Below are 20954 nucleotides of genomic sequence, written 5' to 3' on the forward strand. Positions count from 1 at the left end.
GTGCAGAGCCAGGAGTAACCCCTGTGCATCGCTGGGTGTGACCCAAAAAATTAAAAAAAAATCGATAGGAGATAAGAAGAAAAGGCAGATGCAAAAGAATGGCCCACACCGGGACTTGAGGAGCCTGAGCTAACCCTCATGAGCTGGGTGGATCTGCACAGGATGCCCTTGGGAGCATTCAAGGTAGTTCTATGTACTTGGTTCCCTGATCAAGTTCACAAGTTTCTCCTTTCAATGGAACACCTCGTGAACACGATGCCAAGAGACCCAAGGAGGGAAGGGACCAAAGGCTCCCAACTCGAATTCACCGCTAGTTCATCTGATTTTGCTCTTGGTGGGAAAGGGTGCTTGAGTGGCAGGGTGGAGAGGGCATGACAGCCCCAGGGGGACCCTGCTGTGACAACCTGCGCCCCATCTCTCTGGGTGTAGGGCCTGGGCTTCAGCATTGCCGGAGGTCGCGACTGTATCCGAGGCCAGATGGGGATTTTTGTCAAGACCATCTTCCCCAATGGATCAGCTGCGGAGGATGGAAGACTGAAAGAAGGTAGGAGGAGTCTTCTTGAGCATGGTGGGAGCTGTTTAGACCTGTCCTGAACCTAACATTTACCATGATTCTGGACAGGTAAATGCAATGGGGAGTTTCTATTCCCTGGTGGTCATCTTGGAGTATTAATAACCAACACCCAAGTTGTTGTGAGCATTAAATGAGATGCTCTGTGAAAAATGGCTGCATCATTTTCTGCTTTGTTTTTGTTTGAGAGCCACCCCCAGCAGTGCTCAGTAGCCACTCCTAGGTCTGTGCTCACAGGCGGGGGTGGGGAGGGTGGGGGTGTGTTTTCTGCTAGTGCTGGGAAGACCAGGCATTACTGGGGACCAGATCCGGACCCCCCACAGGTGCAAAGCAAGCGCTCAAACAGTTGACATCTCTCCAGTCCTAGCTTAACCATTTTATTTCAGTTTTTAAAAGGCTATCTCATTCCCTTAGTCTTTGACCGCATTACTGAGAGTTGCCTTGATGATTCCTAAGAGTTTGTGTGTGTGGGGGGGGGGATCATTTAATTATTTTAATATATTTTAATCGATTGGAGTTGAGCATCCTCCACCCAGATCCTCCAAATTCCAGTAGGCGGGGGTCACACCCACCACCTGGCCCCCTGGCACCGTGTAATCCCATCAGCAGCCAAGACTCAGAGACTATAAAATCCAGCTCCCAGAACCGCGCGGCCGAGACATCTTATCAGGACATCTTTTTATGACATCTTATTATCTCATTCCTACTTTGGACAAACTTGCAAGCTATCGAATGTAGCCTGCCCACAGGGCAGAGTCTGGCAAACTCCCCGTGGCATAGCCAATATGCCAAATACCAGTAACAATGATGGGTCTCATTCTCCTAAAGAGCCTTGAATATAATCTCAGGGCTAGGACGAAGGAGACGTTACTGGGGCCTGCTCGAGGCAATCGACGAATAACAGGATGATGAATGAATGAATGAATGAATGAAATATATTTTTAAATATATTTTAATTGAATCACAATGGCATACGCAGTTACAGAGTTGTTCATGGTTGAGTCATACAATGTTCCAACATCCATCTCTTCACCAGTGTATATTTCTCACTACCAATATGCCCAGTTTTCCGCCCATCCTCCCTGCCCTATAGCAGACTCTCTTTCTCTCCCTCTCTCTGTCTCTGTCTCCCTTTCTCTGTCTCTCTGTCTCTGTCTCTGTCTCTCTCTCTCTCTCTCTCTCTCTCTCTCTCTCTCTCTCTCTCTCTCTCTTCCTTTTAGGAACTGTGACTTGCAATAGTGGGTGCAGTCATTCTGTTTGTCCCTTTCCCTCTGACTCAGCACAGTACTCTCCATGTCCATCCACGTCTAAACATATTTCACGACCATGGTATTTTTATAGATAGGGTCCCACCTGGGAATGCTCAGGGGGCATGCAGTGCCAGGGATCACACTCGGAACCTCGCATGCCAGGAATTCTGAACTCTGCCATGAACTCCATTCTTGTCTCAGGGCTGGAGTATTGTAAACATCTTTTTCGCCTTCCCCTACCTGAGACGACCTCCCATCTCACACTGCATGAACATTCTTGACCAAAAGCTTTCGCTCCCACCTCTGCTTTAGTGAGACATAACTGACATAAACGTTGTATACACTGAAGGAACACTCAGTAATTTGATGCACACATACATATTGCCAAGTGACGACCACAGTTGGGTGGCAGTCATGTGAACCCACACCCGCTCACACACTGACTGTGTGAGAGGGAGAGAGCTGAGGGCCTGTCGGACCTCTCAACAGCTTGCAAGTCTATAACTCGGGGTTGTTAACTATAGTCCCCTGAACCTCACACTCTCAGAACTTTTTTTCAATTTTTTTTTTATTGGATCACTGTGATATAGACAACTTACAAAGCTGTTCATGATTGGATTTCAGTCATACAGTATTCCAACACCCTTCCCTCCACCAGTATAAATTTCCCAGCACCAGTATCCCCAGGTTCCCTCCTGTCACCCTCAAGCCTCTCTCTCTCTTCTCTCTCTCTCTCTCTCCCTCCCCCCCTTTTCTGTCTCTCCCCCCTCCCCGCCCCACCAGAACTTCTTCATAGATCTTGAGTTTTTTTTTCCCTCAGTACCTGTCTTTCAGGAGATGTATCACATTCAGGAAGTAAAGGAACCACATTCAGGAAATAAATCACAGTATTGCTATTTACTTTAAAGGGGGGGGGGGGGGTGTGAGGGTTGGGCCAGAGGTTGGCTCAGCATTAGACCACATGCTTCATGTGTGAGGTCCCAGCACTGCAACATAATTACCACACCGTATTTGTTGGAGTTCAGACAGTAGGCAACAAATCACTGCACTGCACTGTCCTCCCGTTGTTCATCCATTTTGCTCGAGCGGGCCCAGTAACGTCTCCATTATGAGACTTGTTGTTACTGTGTTTGGCATATCGAATATGTCACGGGTAGCTTGCCAGGCTCTGCCGTGCGGGCGAGATACTCTCGGTAGCTTGCCGGGCTCTCCGAGAGGGGTGGAGGAATCGAACTTGGGTTGGCTGGCCAGCCGGCAACAAATTATAGAGAGAAATATATATATGTATATTTATATATTAATATATATACATATATAAATATATATTAATATATACATATATATATTTCTCTCTATAATTATATATATATATATATATGCCTCTTGGAGAGCCCAGCAAGCTACTGAGAGTATCCCACCCACATGGCAGAGCCTGGCAAGCTACCCATGGCGTATTTGATGTGCCAAAAACGGTAACAATAATGGGCCTCATTCCCCTAACCCTGAAAGAGCTTCCAATAAGGAAGCATTGGGAAAGACAAGTAAGGAGAAGCTGCTAAAATCTCAGGGCTGAGACAAATGGAGACATTACTGGTGCCCACTTGAGTAAATCAATGAACAACGGGATGACGGTGATACAGTGATACAGTGATTTGTGAAACAGGAGATGGACACATTTTACTATTTTTTCTTTTGCTCTTTCTAATATTTCTTTTTTTTTAAAAATTTTTTTTCTTATTGAGCCGCTGTGAGATAGACCCTTAGAAAGCTGTTCATGATTAAGTTTCAGTCATAAGGTGTTACATCACCCATCCTTCCCTCCGCCAGTGTACATGTCCCAGCACCAGACCAGTTACCCCAGGTTCCTCCCACCAGCGCTCTCTCTCTCTCTCTCTCTCTCTCTCTCTCTCTCTCTCTCTCTCTCTCTCTCTCTCTCTCTCCCTCTCTCCCTCTCTTCCTCCCTCCTTTAGGGCATTGTGATTTTTGATACAGATACTGAAAGGTTCTCAGGAATATCCCTTTACCTACTTTCAACACTCAGTTCTTGTCCAGTCTGATCATTTCCAACTATTATTGCCATACTGGTCCCTTCTCTATCTTACCTACGCTCTGCCCCCCCACACACTTGTGGTAGATTCCAACCATTGACCAGTCCTCCTGGTCCCTGTTTTCCCTGACCTTGGATATTAGTCTTCTGCTATTTGAAAATTAAAATCTTCATGTTGTTTTCCATAGCTGTTTCATGATGGAGTGGGTTGGGGTGATATATGGGGAGATGCCACATCCAGTGTGTTCAAGGGGTACTCCAAATGCAGTGGTTGGGGTCACTCCTGGCAGTACTCAGAGAAGCATGCAGAAGCATGCCAGGAACCAAGCATGCACTCCAGACCACTGACACCTCTCTCTGGCCCCCAACCCCATTGTAACGAAAGGCGGAAGTACAGAATTATTGCAGAAGAGCACACTCTGCCATTAATTATCCCAAGTGTGGCATTCCTGGGAACTAAGCTAATGAAAGTGGGTCGGAATAAAACAGTTTGTTATGTTGTAAATCAGGGGCCAGAAATGTCCTGGCAGTCCCAGTGAATTACAACCTGATGTTAACATAATTCTCCTGTTTGGTCGCTAGGGGACGAAATCCTAGATGTGAATGGAATACCAATCAAGGGCTTGACGTTTCAAGAAGCCATTCACACCTTTAAGGTAATGACATTCCTAGTTCTTTGAATCTCTTCCTTATTACCTTCTGGCGTCCTGTGCGGTGACTTCTTTAACTGTCTTTGTTGGTGTATTTTTAATATTTAGCCCTGAAAGCTTTGACCCTCCTTTTTGTTGTTGTTGTTGTTTCTTCAGCAAATCCGGAGTGGATTGTTTGTCTTAACAGTACGCACAAAATTACTGAGCCCCAGCCTGACGCCATGTTCAACACCCACCCACATGAGCAGATCCAGCTCCCCGAATTTCAACGCCAGTGGGGGCACCACAGCCGTGGGCCCTGACGAGGGCAATTCTTCATCCCTGGGCCGGAAGACGCCTGGTCCCAAGGACAGGATTGTTATGGAAGTCACACTCAACAAAGGTGATCCTAGGCATCCTTGCTTGCTTTCCAGAGGCCCAAGAACAGTGATTTCTAGTCTGTTCTTAGCCTTTGTTTGTTTGGCTCTGGTTTTGAACCAGACCCGAGTGATGCTCAGGGCTCACTCCTGGTTCTGCATTCAGGAATTACTCCAGGCAGTGCTCGGGGGACCATATGGGATGCAGGGTGATTGAACCAGGTTGGGGGTTGGCCCTGTGCAAGGCAAGTGCTTTACCCTGTGCCCTGCCCTCACCCTAATTTTTTTTTTTCAACTTTTGAGCCATACCCAGTGGAGCTCAGGACTAATCCCAGAGCCTTGCTTAAGGCTAGGGCAGGCTCATTTTTTTTCTAGAACGTGTCCCTTTTCAAATAACCTCTGTTAACAACACTGGAGGGTATTTGCTTAATGGATTTGAAAATAGAGACTGCGGTTATTTATGAAAGAGAAGGAAAGTTAGCAGAAGCACAAAGTGCTTTAAGCACTAAATGAATCTATGTATGTCAAATAATCATCTTTCCTCTTGTTTTTTCAAAGAAATCTCTGGATGAAACTGAATGGAATTACACACATCCTATTTGTGTTGATCCCTGGCACTATCCTGTACCACAAATTTTTTTTTCATTGACTAGCTTAAATCAAGAACTAATATAAATTTTTTTTTTCTTTTTGGGTCACACCCAGCGATGCACAGGGGCTACTCCTGGCTCTGCGCTCAGGAATTACCCCTGGTGGTGCTCAGGGGACCATATGGGATGCTGGGAATTGAACCCGGGTCGGCCGCATGCAAGGCAAACGCCCTACCCACTGTGCTATTGCTCCAGCCCCAAGAACTAATATAAAAATTTAAAGAACAAAAGGCTATAGTTAACAACACAATTGACGTCAGTAGCTAAAAATCACTGAAAAGCTTGCTGTTTTTCATATTTCCTTTTCTTCCTCTCCCATAGAAATATAATGAGCAGGATGCTGGAGAAAGTAGAGAGGGCGGGCACTTGCCTTGCATTGAACTGACTGGAGCTCAAACTCTCTTCCCATGCGGCCCCCTGAGCACCACCAGGAATAATTCCTGAGTGCAGAACCAGGAGTAACTCCTGAGCATCACTGAGTGTGGCCCCCCAGTAGACAAGAAAAAAAATGAAAGATGACAACTATTTTTTTTTTTTTTTTTTTTGCTTTTTGGGTCACACCCGGCGATGCTCAGGGATTACTCCTGGCTCATGCACTCAGGAATTACTCCTGGCGGTGCTCGGGGAACCATGTGGGATGCTGGGAATCGAACCAGGGTCGGCCACGTTGGCTGCATGCAAGGCAAACGCCCTACCTGCTGTGCTATCACTCTAGCCCCCGATGACAACTAATTTAAAAAATTTAAAGATTGGGGCTGGAGAAATCTACAGTGGACAGGGCACTTTCCTTGAACAAGTCTGACTCCTGCCTCCAGTTCTATTTGCGGCACCAAATATGGTCCCCTGATCTTAGACAGAAATGATCCCTGGGGCTGGATTGATAGTACAGCGTGTAGGGTGTTTGCCTTGCACGCGGTTGACCCAGGTTTGATCCCCAGCATCCCGTATGGTCCCCCCAGCACCACCAGGAGTAATTCCTGAGTTCAGAGCCAGGAGTAATCCCTGAGCACAGAGCCAGAAGTAAGCCCTGAGTACTGCCAGGTGTGTCCCAAAAACAAAAACAGAAGGAAAAAAAAAAAGATTAATTCCTAAATAAAAGAGATGAAAGGAAACCTGAAGTTTCTTATCCAGAATGAAAAAAAAAAAATTACTTCTGCCTATTTCCAAAATCAGGCTTAAGAAGCAAAGGGTGGACCATTGAATAATTCACAGTCTGAGCTTAGCTCTCATTTCATTGACTGTAGATGATGGCAATGTTGACAGAGAAAAGCAAGATTTACATTATGTCTGGTCCAAAAGTAAATGAGTATCCGTCTGAGTCTATAGTAATGCAGCTCCAAGTCACTTCGATTCTTTTTTCTAACTTTTTCTTGGCTCCCAGAGCCGAGAGTCGGACTGGGCATCGGGGCCTGCTGCCTGGCTCTGGAGAACAGCCCTCCGGGCATCTACATCCACAGCCTGGCGCCTGGATCCGTGGCCAAGATGGAGAGCAACCTGAGGTTCGTAACCAGCCCCAAGGGGGCAAGTGTGTGAATACTTATCCCCTCGCTTATGACCCTGGTGGGATTTTTTAAATCGCGCTATTTGCAAGCACTGCCGCTAGGGCCGCAGTGAATAGCATCTGCAGAGAGGAAAAGCTTCTGTCCGGGAAATTCGATGGGACTCTCGGAGCTTGGCTTTCTGAACCCATTTTGTTCTATTTGGATGTGGAAGATCAGTTTCAGAAACGTGGACAGACAAGGCTATTTGGATAGTGATGATTAGCAAAGAATTTTTTCCACTGTTCATTTATCTAAAATTCATATGAGATTCTGGGATCTTCTCAGAATGGTTCAGTATCACAAGCCAAGAAGCCCTTGACTAGGTCTTCACTACTATTATGTCTTTTCTGCCTCATTCATTTTTTTCAAGCGTCTGAAATGCCAGCATGTCTGAGTTCTCCATCCAGCTAGTTGGGTTTTTAGCCTGGGTATTCTGTTTATGCAAGAGCTGTCTAGGTATTCTATTAAATAGTATTTGCAATAAGTCTGTGCCCACTGAAATTTCACAAAAATGTACGTGGACTGTGCAAAGCACGCTATGAAAACAGTATCAACTTTCTCTCCCTAAGTTCTGGAGCAACTGAGAAATTGTTAAAATGACATTCCTAGAGGTTGCCATTTTGGGGTTCTGTTAATCGTTTAAATTATGCTTTAAGTTAATCATCAGAGTGAATTTCCATACAAAAAAATTTTTGACAAATCGTCCAAAGTACATTAAAGAAAATATACTTTTAGAACCCAAGGAAAAAAAAATCCTTTAATGACATCCCAAGATGATGTTTCTTCCTTGAATGGTTCCATATGTCTGGAGCCTGCCAAATGAACATTCTTTAAACACCACAGAAAGCCTCTTTGTTCCTTTGTACCGTGTTCTCTCTCTATAATTTCAAGTCAAAATGAGCATCTTGTCCCCAATTTCTCATTTGTTCAAATCTGAACTGTTTTGTTTTGGTTTTTTTTTTTAACAAATTTTTGGGCAACCTTTGAGCTTCAGACATTTCCTCCTTAAAGTATATTACAATAATCATTTCAAGATGGGCAGAAGTTGACGAGCTATCATCTGATGATCCAGAGTTGGGCGAGTTCAGCGGGGTGCCCTTCCTGCTGATTTTTTATCTACTGTTCTCATTGTGGTCCTTCTGGAAATGCAAAGAGATACACAATCTAAAGACTTTAGAGGGATCTGGTGCCTTTTTTTCCCCCACAAAGCAGCCGTGTCATTTGCTTCTTTAATATGTTGATGCAATCAGTGTGTCTCAGCACCTGGCAACTTTGTTAAATAAATCCTCCTTTCTTTCAATGACTATAAATGAAATTCATGAAAGCATCTATAATAAGTACATTGATTTCAACTCCATGGCCACTTTTTTTGTTTCTGTTTGCCAAACCCACGTCATGAACTCTTGTACACATTTGGTGGTGCAGTCTGGTGTGGCATCCAAGTGTGAGCCACCGATGGCACACAGTGTCCCATGGGATGTCCAAGAATGAACCACCAGAGTGACACACTGCTCGGCTTGGGGCGGGGGGAGGGCGGGCATCCAAATGTCGACCCTCTGGTGGTACACACCAGTATCAGTATGCCCAAGTTTTCTGAAAAACCTTTTGGCTGGGAAGTATTCCGAGGATGTGTTCAGAAATGATCGTGTCGCTCTGTCCCCAGCCGTGGAGATCAGATCCTGGAAGTGAACTCGGTCAACGTGCGCCACGCTGCTCTGAGCAAGGTCCATTCCATCCTGAGCAAATGCCCCCCAGGACCTGTGCGCCTGGTCATCGGCCGGCACCCGAACCCAAAGGTGATGCATGTTTTGCAATTCAGAGGACGGGCAGGTGTGGCGGTTTCCTCATTCCTGAGATAGTGCAACCACCACTGCTTGGCTGGGGTGGTTCTTGTGGCAGCTGATGGGACCAAGGCCACTAATCCCCTATACAATGACCAACCCCTTTGTCAGCACTTATTTGTCTTCACATGCTTAGGAAGTTGTGTGAGGAAGTTTTCACTGTTAAAAAAAAAAAAACTGGTCAATTTTGGGTCACACCAGGTGGTCTCAGGGGCTACTCTCAGCTCAGTACAAAGGGGCCACTCCTGGCCCAGAAGCCCAGAAGCCCACGCAGTGTGGCATCCTGCGCTCAACGCATTTGACCCGCTGAGTCATCTCACTGGCCCTAAATTAGCTAACTTAAAATTTGCTGGACAGTAAGGAGCACTGCGTGGTGAGTAAGCCCCAGGTGGTTGCCTGTTCTCTGATGAAATTCTTTACCCTTTAAGAAACTGGGACCATGATCATTGTATGACCGAAAAAACCTGAAAGCTTAGTAGCTTTTCCCACAGTGATTCAATAAATATAAGAAGGAAAAATAAATAAATAAAATTATGAAAAAAAAAAAGTAAGGTGGAGTTCATGCCCAATTCAATCAGCTAATCAGTGGCTGAATAAATAGCAGTACTCCTGTCACTGTCACTATCCTCCCGTTGTTCATCGATTTGCTCGAGCAGGCCCAGTAACGTCTCCATCATGAGACTTGTTGTTACTGTGTCTGGCATATCGAATACGTCCCGGGTAGCTTGCCAGGCTCTGCCGTGCGGGCGAGATACTCTCTCGGTAGCTTGCCGGGCTCTCCGAGAGGGGCGGAGGAATCGAACTCGGGTCGGCCATGTTGGCTGCGTGCAAGGCAAACGCCCTACCGCTGTGCTATCGCTCCAGCCCAGCAGTACTCCTACATTAAAAAAAAAGAAGAAGAAAGAAAGAAACTGGGGCTGGAGCCGGAGAGATAGCACAGTAGGGAGGCCGCTGGCCTTGAAGCAGCCAACCAAATTCAATCCCCAGCCAGGCATGATCCCTGAGCTCTGCTGGGTGTGGCCCAAAAAACACCAAAAAAAGAAAGGAAAAAAGAGTACTGGCCTGTCTGGCTTTCCCAGGCCATTCTTGATCTTCTAGTAGTTAATTTTTTCTTTTTTAAATTGGCTGGGTAAGGGGTATGAGTGGTGGGGAGGGGTGCTCTAAAAGGCTGAGGGCATTGCCCACTAAATTATTTCACCTATGGAAGTGGGCAATGCAAACCTGTGTTTGGTCAAGGGTGAACTGTGATGGAGTTTTATTTGAGGGGCAGGGACATAGGTTGTTCCAGGCTCTGTGCTCAGGAGTGACCCCTGTCTGTGCTCATGGGACCATTTGTGGAGCCTGGGATTCAAAGTGGGGTCAGCAGGATGCAAGGCCAACTGAGGGGCCACACGTGGCTGAGGGGCCATACCTGGCTCTGCACTTAGGAGCCATGCCAGGTCGTGCTCAGAACACCCTATTGGTGATAAGATTTGAACAGCTGCAGCTACGTGTGAGGCAAGTGCCTTAACCTCTGTGCTCTCTCTTTGCCTGCAGAGCAGAAACTTCTGTAATGAGGGCTTGCAGGCTGATCTTTTATTTTTTTTTCCCCAGTATCAGCATGACTCTGTTCACACATAGTGACCTTGTAGGTCATCTCAGATTCTGTTGTTATTCGGTCACATCTGTGGGTGAGCAGTTAGTTGCTCAGTTGCTTTTGTCCTTTGAAGAGACAGAGCACTTGCCTTGCATGCAGCCCACCCTGGCTCGATCCCCAGCACCATATATGATGACCAGGAGTCATGCACATTTGGTTGTGGGATTTGCAGGGGATCACACATGAGGTTGGGGTCTCCTACACTTGGTTGAAGGGCATACTGCCATGGTGGTTTAGTTGGAGTGTTTGTATGTATGCTCGGCGGGGTATGCGGGGGGGAGGCAGGATTCTTCAGTTGTAGCTTAACACTTTTTTGTTGGAAATTCTTGATGTCAAAATCTTTTCAAATTTGTTTCCCTTGAATATTACACAATTGACCTCAAAACAACTTCGGTTAAGAGCATCAGAGTGGAAAATCCCTGTATGACTTTTGATTCTCCCAACCTTAATTGCTGCCAAGCCGGAAAGAAGCTTTACCATAAGTGTAAACTGTCTTACACATATTTCATATGTTCTGTGTATTATTATCATATTCTCACAGGACAGTCAACCAGAAAAATACTGTTATTAAGAAAATCATAAGGAATAGAAAATGCAGCTAGGGATGTGGCTCCATGGTAGAGCTCCTACATCATATATGTGAGGTTCTGGTTCAATCCCACACACCTCAAAAAAAAAAAAAAAAGAAGGAAAAAGGAAATTTGATTTGCCGTTGTTCTGGTTTTGGAGGTTTTGTTTGCTTGTTTTTATTTTGAGTAACACCCAGTTGTGCTCAAGACTTACTCTTGACTTTGACCCCTGTTGTATGTTGTATATATTTTTCCTTTCCTTATTTATTTTTTTGTTTTGTTTTATTGTGGCTTAGGCCACACTTGGCAATGTTCAGGGATTACTTACTCCTGGCTCTGCACTCAGAAATTGCTCCTGGTGGTACTCAGGGGATCCTATGGGTTGCTGCGGATCACACCTGGGTCTGCTTCATGCAAGGCAAATGCCCTCCCTGCTGGACTATCTCTCAACTCCTGAACCCTGTTATATATTTATCCATGCCTTAATTTACATTGTTGTACAAGAGAATCGCACAAAAGTGGGCAATCCAAACCTGTGTTTGGTCAAGAGTAAACTGTGATGGAGTTTTATTTGAGGGGCAGGGACATAGGTTATTCCAGGCTCTGTGCTCAGGAGTGACCCCTGTCTGTGCTCATGGGACCATTTGTGGTGCCTGAGATTCAAAGTGGGGTCAGCAGGATGCAAGGACATGGCCTTAATTCCTATTCTGCCTCCTTGACCTGGTCACAGGATCCTATGGGATGTTTTACAGAACTGAACCTTGTCCTTTCCACAACTGAAAATGCTCTTTAAGAACAGGCGCTGTCTTTGTTTCATCTGTAGTGCTATTTGATTAGCACCTAAGCGGCCCCAGGCCACCCAGCTAGGAAAGCTTGTAGGCATTTAAAGAGTCCAGTCTTGGGGAGAGCCTGGCCTCCTCTGGGATGCTACCTTGGGGTCTTCCGTAGCAGAAACACCTCCTGGCAGCCCTGCAAGCGTGTTAGTGGTTCTGGTTGGCTGTTCTGGAAGATTCTATCAGCTGGATTCAGAGTGAAGTCTGCTACATGTTTTTCCTTCACATTTTTTTCTCTTGGCTACATACATCTCCAAAAATAGCTGACCTTAGAACCGGACAGATAATACAGAGGAAAAGGCACTTGCCTTGTACCTTGGTTTGATCCCAGTGCCCCAGATGGTTCCTTGAATATTGCCAGGAGTAATCCATGAGCACAGAACCAGGAGTAAGCCCTGAGCACTTCTGGATGTAGCCTCAACCATACATTCCCCCATATCTACTCCCTCACAAAAGTGTCTTTTCTCAAAAAAATTTTTTGAGGGCCAGAAAGATAGTACAGTGGGTAGGACCCTTGCCTTGCATGTGGTCAACACAGGCTCAATCCTCAACATCCCAGTTGGTCTCCGAAGTACCACTAGGAGTGATTCCTAAGCACAGAGCCAGGAGTAACTCCTGAGCATTGCCAGGTATGGCCTGAAAACCAAAAGGGAGGGAAAAACAAACCCACTACCTTTTGAATCAATAACATTAACAATCAGGTGCTGCTCCCAGTTGTTCCAATTTTCCCTACCTGTCCCCTTTCTATGCCACAGTCCTAATCCCTTCCCTTGGCATCTATCCCTAAGAGGCCCTATGGTTTCACTTTTATTTCTGTTTCTTTTATTTCATTTTTGCAGGACTGGGGGGGTTAAAGCCAGGGTCTTGCACCGCAAGACAGACACTCCCTCTCCTGAGTCACAGCCCCAATTCTTGCTGGGACACTTGTGACACCCTCTGACCTCTTAAGCAAGGCCAGATTCCTCTCTTTGCTCCGGGGGCTGCTCTCAGATCCCTCTCCCACATGGCCACAGCCCCTCACCTTCAGAAGCAGGCATCCAGAGCATTGTGGCTGACTCACGACCCCCCTGGAGTTGCATGCTAGAGAATGAAGTGGTCTGTGGCATGACCATCATCGAAACTCTTTCCAACATCAACCAGGACAGATTGGCTTGCTGGGACGTCGACTTCATCTCAGCTGCCAAGCATCTGCCTTATTTTCCTGTACCTCCAAACATCCAAATGGCCTTCCAGGGCGAGGCATAATGACCCCGATGGGCAGCCTGCTGGTCTGTGAGCCCGTTGGACTTGCTGGCTGAGTCCTGGTGGCCCATGAGGCTGTGCTCGAGGCAACCAGCAAAAAGCAGGGCTCAGTGCAGATGCGGCCGCCTCTCCCCGTTTCTTCTTAGGCAAACATGGTGTTCTGAGTTGTAACAGCAGACACTGTTTTTCTTTTGGTCAAGATTCCACTTTCCGCTGAATGTATTTTTGGACCCCTGAGCCCAACATTTCATGCCAATCCTACAGTTGGATACAGAATGTATGTGTTTCTCTCAGTTTTCATGTGGTTCCAAGAGAAATACCACAAGGATTTTCTTTTATTCTGCTTCTCATAATGACTTGGAGCAGTGGGTGCCCAACCAGGATATTCGAACCCTGCAGGTCTAGACAAGCTGCATTTGGATCCGCTCAGGTGACAGCCTCAACTCATGTCCAGTGGAAGATAACCCTGGAGGTCCGGGTTTCACAGCCCTGGGGTTTTCAGCATGATTCAAATTTGCCAGGAAATCTTTCACTTGTTTCAGCCTTCAACCATTTTTCTCCCACGCAGAAAACCAGTTGCAAATGTTGAAAAGAAAAATTTGCAGCCGCTCTTTAAGCTGCTCTCTTCCTTGGCTTGTGTGTTCAGAATGACTCTTTGCTTTGTGAAGGGTATGGGTGTGTGTGGCTGTGAGTGGTCAGACCTGGGGATGTATGGGCACATATTTTATTTTCTGTGAGAGCTACTTGAAAATATGACAGAAAAGGCTACACAGCGATTATGATTTATCTGTTAGTCTGAAATGTCATGCTGAATCCGTTACAGAAATATTTATGTATTAAGACAAATTGCTGTGCTTCTCCAAATATTTATGCAGAATGTTATTTTAGTATACCATGTTGCCATCCTAAGTTTAAAATGTTTTACCTTTAAGAAACATCAAAATAAAAAAGAAACACAATACAATTTTTATAACAACTGGCTTTTAAATATATAATGTATTTCATTATCTATTAGACTTTCTAGAAATCTTCCTACAGACCATGAGTTACAGAGAACAGCTAATAGGGGCTGGAGGCGGGGAGGGCGGGAAGCCTAAATCTACCATGATTCCAGTAAATAGAGGAGAAAAGTGAGAGTTATAAAAGCACTGTTGTGAAAAATTCGTAGTTACAATTGATTCAGACAGGCATAACGAATGATGCTAAAACTGATCCATGAAAATATAGCTTTGAGCAAGATATTTACATAGTCTTGAACTCTCTCTTCACGGATCACTTGGTAAAGACCCAAACATTCAACAATTCATTGGAGAAATCTGGCAAACTCCCTCCTCCTTTAAAGGTCAGAGATACCATCACTTGTTATGAGCCATGAGGCCCTGGGTGCCTCTGGGATACATGAAGACGGAAACCATTTTTTGTGCTTTTCTGTCCCCAGAATGCATGATCTAAAACTAAGCATGAAGAAACTACCAGACAAATCCTAATTGAAGGTTTGGATTGGCCTGGTTTCTTCCAAAATATCGGTATCATGAAATACAAAGAAAGACTCAAGAATTATTTTGATTAAAGGAGTCTAATGAGACAGAATAATTAGACCCTGAACTGAAGCTATATATTATATATATATATATATATATATATATATATTCTACAAAGATTTACTACACTGGCTCTTCAAGCCTATGTTCTCCCTTGACTATGTACCTCTCTTGCTTGTTCCTATGTTTCTTTGCTTTATTCCTACCCTGGAGAAGCCTGTGTTCTCTCTTGAACATGTACTTTTCTTTTTCTGTCCCCTTGCATCTTTCTAAAGAAACAAATTAGAAGTTTTACCATGCAAAAAAAAAAAAATCAGTCCACGAAAGTCCGGTAAAGTATCCCTAACAAAATACAGAATTTGCACTCAAATGTGGTTATTTATGTCCCTAAACACCATTTAACCAGTTGGTTTTTTCCCCTCCTAGCAAAATGTTGATGAAAGAAGCTGTGTTTTGGGCTGAGGAATGACTTGACAGTCTGAAACGTGGGCTGTCATGCAGGAGACCTGGGTTCCATCCCAACACCACATGGTCCTCAGATCACAGCTGAGGGAACTGAGCCAGGAGTAGCTTCCAGGCACCATTGGTGTGGCCCGAGATCTACACACACACACACACACACACACACACACACACACACACAAGAAAAACATGGATTTTTTTTTTTTAAATCATACCAAGCTGACGAGCTGGCGCAATAGCACAGTAAGTAGGGCTTTTGCCTTGCACATGGCCGACCCAATCCACCCAGATACGATTCCTTCACCCCTCTCAAAAAGCCCGGGAAGCTAACGAGAGTATCTCACCCGCACAGCAAAGCCTGGAAAGCTCCCTGTGACGTATTGGATATGCCAAACACAGTAACAAGTGTCACAATGGAGATGTTATTGGGCCTGCTCGAGCAAATCGATGAACAATGGGAGGACATGACAGTAACAGTGACCAAGCTGACAGCCCTCTCTTCCATTCTAGACAAACCTGAGCAGCATTTCTGAAGGGCAGTTATTAAGAAAGTCAGCTAACCAGAGGAGCCCAGGCTTTGATAATAGTACCTGAGTTCACAATCACGATCACGATCATCCTGTTGTTCGTCGATTGCCTCGAGCAGGCACCAGTAACATCTCCTTCGTCCGAGCCTAGAGAAATGCTCTTTCAGGGTTAGGAGAATGAGACCCATCATTGTTACTGGTATTTGGCATATTGGGTATATCACGGGGAGTTTGCCAGACTCTGCCGTGCAGGCAGGAAATATTTGTTAGCCTGCTGGGTTGTCCAAAGTAAGAACAAGATAATAAGATGTTGCGTGGCCGCAAATGCGGCCACGCGCTTCCGGGAGCTGGGTTTTATAGTCTCTGGTCTTGGCCATTGATGGAATTAACTGGCTCCGGGTGCAGTTGGTGGGTGTGACGCCTGCCTACTGGAAGATGGGGGATCTGGGTGGAGGATGCTCAGCCCCGATTCGAGCAGGCTTGGAGATCTCAGCCCTGGGACCTTCATGCCTGGGTTCCTTTGCCGGTTCCTTCATGCATGAGGCTTGTCCGGAAGTGTGGAGAGTGGTCTCAGCATGGCTGTCGCTGGTTCTGGAGGTCTTCGGCTGCTGGGGCTCTGCTCGGGACGGGGAGGGAAACTCAACCGGCCCCCTCCAAGGGGCCCCAGTGAGGACAGCCAGGCACGGGATCAGAGATCTCCAAGCCTGCTCGAATCAGGACTGAGCATCCTCCACCCAGATCCCCCCATCTTCCAGTAGGCAAGCGTCACACCCACCAACTGCCCCCAGCGCTAGGTAATCCCATCAACGGCCAAGACCAGAGACTATAAAACCCAGTACCTGAGTTATCTAAGAGAATTTCCTTGTTTCCACAAGATAGGTACTAAAATAGTTACAGGTCATGATGCAACAAGTTAACTCCCAAACGGTTTAGCAAAAAGATGTAGGGATGTGCGTGCGTGTGTGTGTGTGTGTGTGTGTGTGTGTGTGTGTGTGTGTGTGTAAAAAGAGAGCACCTAAGTATAAATGTGGCAAAACATTACCAAAAGAAAAAAAAAGAGAAAAAAACCTAAGTGGCATAAATTCTCATACTAGTCTAGCAGCACCAGTAGGTAGGGCATTTGCCTTGCACGCGGCTGACCCGGGTTCTATTCCTCTGTCCTTCTAAGAGAGTCCGGCAAGCTATTGAGAGTATCCCGCCTGCATGGCAGAGCCTGGCAAGCTACCATGGTGTATTCAATATGCCAAAAACAGTAACAACAAGACTCATAATGGAGACATTACTGGTGCCCGCTCAAGCAAAATCGATGAACAACAGGACAGTGCAGTACAGTGCTACTGGTTGAGCAAGTTTTAGGTAGTTTTAGATATAAACACTTAGAGGAAAAAGAATGATGGGTGTTCTAGAACAGAGGTTCCCAAAGTTGTCAGTCCACCACCACCTCTGTTTTAGGAAAGTAATTATTCAGTGCTTCCCTGAAAATCTGCCCTTTCATTTAGCAAAGAAAAAGCACTCCCCAATGGCACACCTGATAGTTCAGCCCCCCAGAGGCAGCTCTGCCACCCACTTCGGGAACATTGTTTCTAAAAAGATGCCCCTTTTTCAACCACGGTGCCCTTACACATAATACCTGGATGCATTGCTTAATAGACTGGATAATCAAGTGAAGGCCTTTGTTTTCGTGTCTCAGTTAACACAAGTTCCCTTCTTCTGTGCCCTGAACCGTTGCTTCTGAGGATGAGCCTGACCTCTAACCCTGTGATTTTTCACCTCTTAACTGTGCTCAGTTCCTAACTGCTCTTCTGGTACTTTGTCCGGGGGAATAGATAAATAAAAGCGTCTCATTTGTGCTTTCTGTTGGAACCCAGGTTTCGGAGCAGGAAATGGATGAAGTGATAGCACGCAGCACTTATCAGGAGTGCCGAGAGGCCAGTGCTTCCCCCGGCTTAGGTACTGTAATTGCACGTTTTCATTCAACATTCCGAAGAGCTTCTCATTAAGTTTCCCCATGGGGCCACTCTCCGTGCACTATTATTGGATTCTTTGTCTTCAGGTTTGGCAAAAGTAGCTGTCAAAGAGATTCTGTGCTTTCTCTTAACTGTGGCTTTCGGTTCCTGCAGTTAGTTAATGCATTTTATTAAAGTTCTAACCACGCAGGCTGCTTTAACCTACTTTAAGATAATTTGCAAAAATGAGTTAGCAGCACACATTCATGCACACATCGTCTGACAGGTTCTGGGTGAAAATGAAGCAATATCAAACTACGTGATGGACCGAGTATTATTTGCCCAAAACCTTGGGATTTGGTTACATGGATTAGAAGTCTCAGCTCAATAAGGGAGATAGAGGGGCTGATTTCCCTTCTGAAGTGGAAAAGTCAAGCAGAGAATGGTTGTGAAGAATTTCAAATGAACTTAAAACATGAAACATGACATTGTTTTAAAAACGAAGGCTTCCTGTAGAATGGAAACCGAAAGGGATTCTGCAAACACTTCTGAGCTTGACATTTTGTCCACTGTTTTGCTTTGCTTCTTGCAGTGCCAGGAACTGACCCAGTTGCACGCACGGCACACACTTTACCCCTGAGCCACGCCTGAGCCACGGCCATGCCTTCGAATATTATTGATGTTAAGATTGATGTTCAGAGGGGAAAGAACTGAGGCATGAGTTACTAGTTGTCAGAGGGAAAGGAAGGCACAGGATTTTTTGGCAGCCATGAACTACCCCAATTATTTGCATCCATAATTAATAGATTTAAAATGGCCATAGCCATAATAGACCCTTTATTCAACTCTTGGCCTGCCTGAAAACTGCCGCTTCGTAATCCCAACCTATTCACTCTGTCGTTTATAAAAGAGTTTATTAAGCCAGGATCCACATGTCCAAGATCTCTTCACTTAAGGCATATATATATATATATAATACATAATTTATATATATATGTAATTTAAAATCTCAATGCTGAGCCTTTTTATATCCGGCAAAAGCTTACTCAGCTGTTTCTCTGGTCCCATTTTGTTCATTCATTCTTTAACCCATTCATTCACCCGCTCCCCCTGAACACCCCTCAATTCCCGAGTAATACCGAGCACTATGTACTCAGCTCCGGTGGTCTCAGCCCTGGGGGAGGGGCAGCTGGGATCCACAGGTCCCCATAATTAAATGGTACGATGTGTGCATAGGACTGGCGCATGGGCCATATCCCATAACTTTTGCAATCCAGAAAGGGGTGTTTCCATCAGGTTTCATCACTGGACTCAGAGACTCAGAGCCCCCAATTAGAGCTTTCTGCATGAGCACTCGTATACAGCTGAGGTCAAGTACCCCCACGGATGCATATGCCACTGTATCTGTGCCACGCCCCCCCCACCCCAAGCAAAGAGGGCTTTGCCTAATCGGTTTGGCTCCTTCTTTGCCAATTAAAGAAGTGAGCTTTGTGTGGCTACTTTGCTGTATTGACCGTTTGGTGATTTCCTTTCCCTGACAGGCACGCCCTTGAAGAGCCCCTCTCTTGGGAAAAAGGTGAGTCCCCAGGGACAGGCTATTGTTTGTCTGGCTTATGAATCCACACCTGGACCCCAGTGTTGAGCCTGAGAGCCCCAGCACAGCATCCCTGCTACTAGTTTTCCAGCGATGCTCAGGGGCCACTCCTGGCGGTGCTTCGGGGCTCATACAGGATGCCGGGGATGGAACCTGGGTCAGCCGCGTGCAAGACCAGCGCCCTCTCCACTGTACTACCTATCACTCCAGCCCCAGGTGTGACCCCTTCATACAGGAAGGCACTACCATGCCCCTTTGAGAGAAACAGGGGGGTCTTTAATTGGGCATTCATCCCAGAAAAAACAGAGTGACAAAATCAAGGACTAAGCTCTATAATAGGGGGTCCTGATTTGGGATCAGATGTGGGGGACCCTCTCTCGGCTGGCTGTTTCACGGGGATTCAGGTGCAGGATTTCATCTCATTTCGTTTTTGTTTCCTCGGTTGGCTTTGGTCTCACCCAGTTGGCTTGGGTTTGGCTTCTCTCTTCCTAACCCTTCCTCCAGTGCCTCCTCAGGGGGAGGCCCCATCCAGAAATGCCCTTGTGGCTTTTCTGATAGAAAGAGAGACAGAGAGAGACAAAAAGGAGAGACAGACAGACAAAGACAGAGAGAGAAAGAGACAAAAAGAGAAATAGAGAGAGAAAGAGACAGAGGGGGTAGAGAAAGAGAAGGAGAGACAGACAGAGACAGAGACAGAGAGTCAGATACAGAGAGAGATGGAGGAGAGAGATAGAGACAGAGAGAGACAGGAGAGAGAGAAGAGACAGAGAGAAAGAGGAGAGAGAAAAAAGAGACAAAGTCAGAGAGAGATAGAGGAGATAGAGACAGAGAGACAGGTGAGAGAGAAGAGACAGAGAGAGAAGGAGAAGAGAGAAAAAAGAGACAGAGACAGAGAGAGATGGAGGAGAGTGAGACAGAGAGAAACAGGAGAGAGAGACAGGGAGATAGGAGAGAGAGAGGGAGGGGGAGATAGAGAGACAGAGACAGAGGAGAGAGAGACAGGAGAGACAGAGACAGACAGAAAGAGATGAAAAGAGAAAGAGATGGAGGGAGAGAGAGAGAGAAGGAGAGAGAGAGACAGAGAGAGAAAGAGACAGAGACAGAGAGACAGATACAGAGAGAGATGGAAGAGAGAGACAGGAGAGAGAGAGAAGAGATAGAGAATCAGGAGAGAGAAAAAAGAGACAGAGACAGAGAGAGATGGAGGAGAATGAGACAGAGGAGAGAGAGACAGAGGAGAGAGAGACAGGGAGATAGGAGAGAGACAGAGAGGCAGAGGAGAGAGACAGAAGAGACAGAGAGAGACAGAGGAGAGACAGAGACAGAGAGACAGAGGAGAGGCGGGGGGGAGAGAGAAAGAGAGAGAGAGAGAGGGGTTCCCCTGCAGGCATTATCTGGCAGCACCCATGGCCTCTGTGTTCATCCGTGTTCCACAGAGCAGATATCCATACTGTGATCATGGGTTTGCTTTGTGGGCAACACCCTCTGGCACTTGGGGTCTGCTCCCAACTCGGTGCTTGGGGGTCCCTCCTGACAGTGCTTGGGGGAACATGCCATGCAGGAACTGAGCTGGTCCTGGCATGCAGAACCTGCGCCCAGCCCTTGGTGCTCGCTGCCCTGCTCAGGACGGGGGGGGGGGGGGGGCACCCTGGCAAAGGGCACCCATTCCCCGCCTCACCAGCCGCCCTTGCCTGAGCA

General features: G+C 46.2%; 1 protein-coding gene across 1 annotated transcript in view; it reads left to right on the top strand.

Annotated features, from left to right (window-relative positions):
- Positions 1 to 20954, top strand: part of PDZD2 (PDZ domain containing 2) — a 258393-nt gene that overhangs the window by 212512 nt on the left and 24927 nt on the right. Inside the window, exons 9-15 of the mRNA XM_056112017.1 lie at positions 430 to 544; positions 4451 to 4524; positions 4675 to 4900; positions 6906 to 7023; positions 8729 to 8861; positions 17585 to 17666; positions 19204 to 19238. Coding sequence (XP_055967992.1) covers positions 430 to 544; positions 4451 to 4524; positions 4675 to 4900; positions 6906 to 7023; positions 8729 to 8861; positions 17585 to 17666; positions 19204 to 19238 — 783 coding nt within the window. The remainder of the gene's footprint in view (positions 1 to 429; positions 545 to 4450; positions 4525 to 4674; positions 4901 to 6905; positions 7024 to 8728; positions 8862 to 17584; positions 17667 to 19203; positions 19239 to 20954) is intronic.

This window comes from Sorex fumeus, unplaced genomic scaffold (assembly GCF_029834395.1).
Source record: "Sorex fumeus unplaced genomic scaffold, SorFum_2.1 ptg000015l, whole genome shotgun sequence".
In the NCBI taxonomy this organism is placed as follows: Eukaryota; Metazoa; Chordata; class Mammalia; order Eulipotyphla; family Soricidae; genus Sorex; species Sorex fumeus.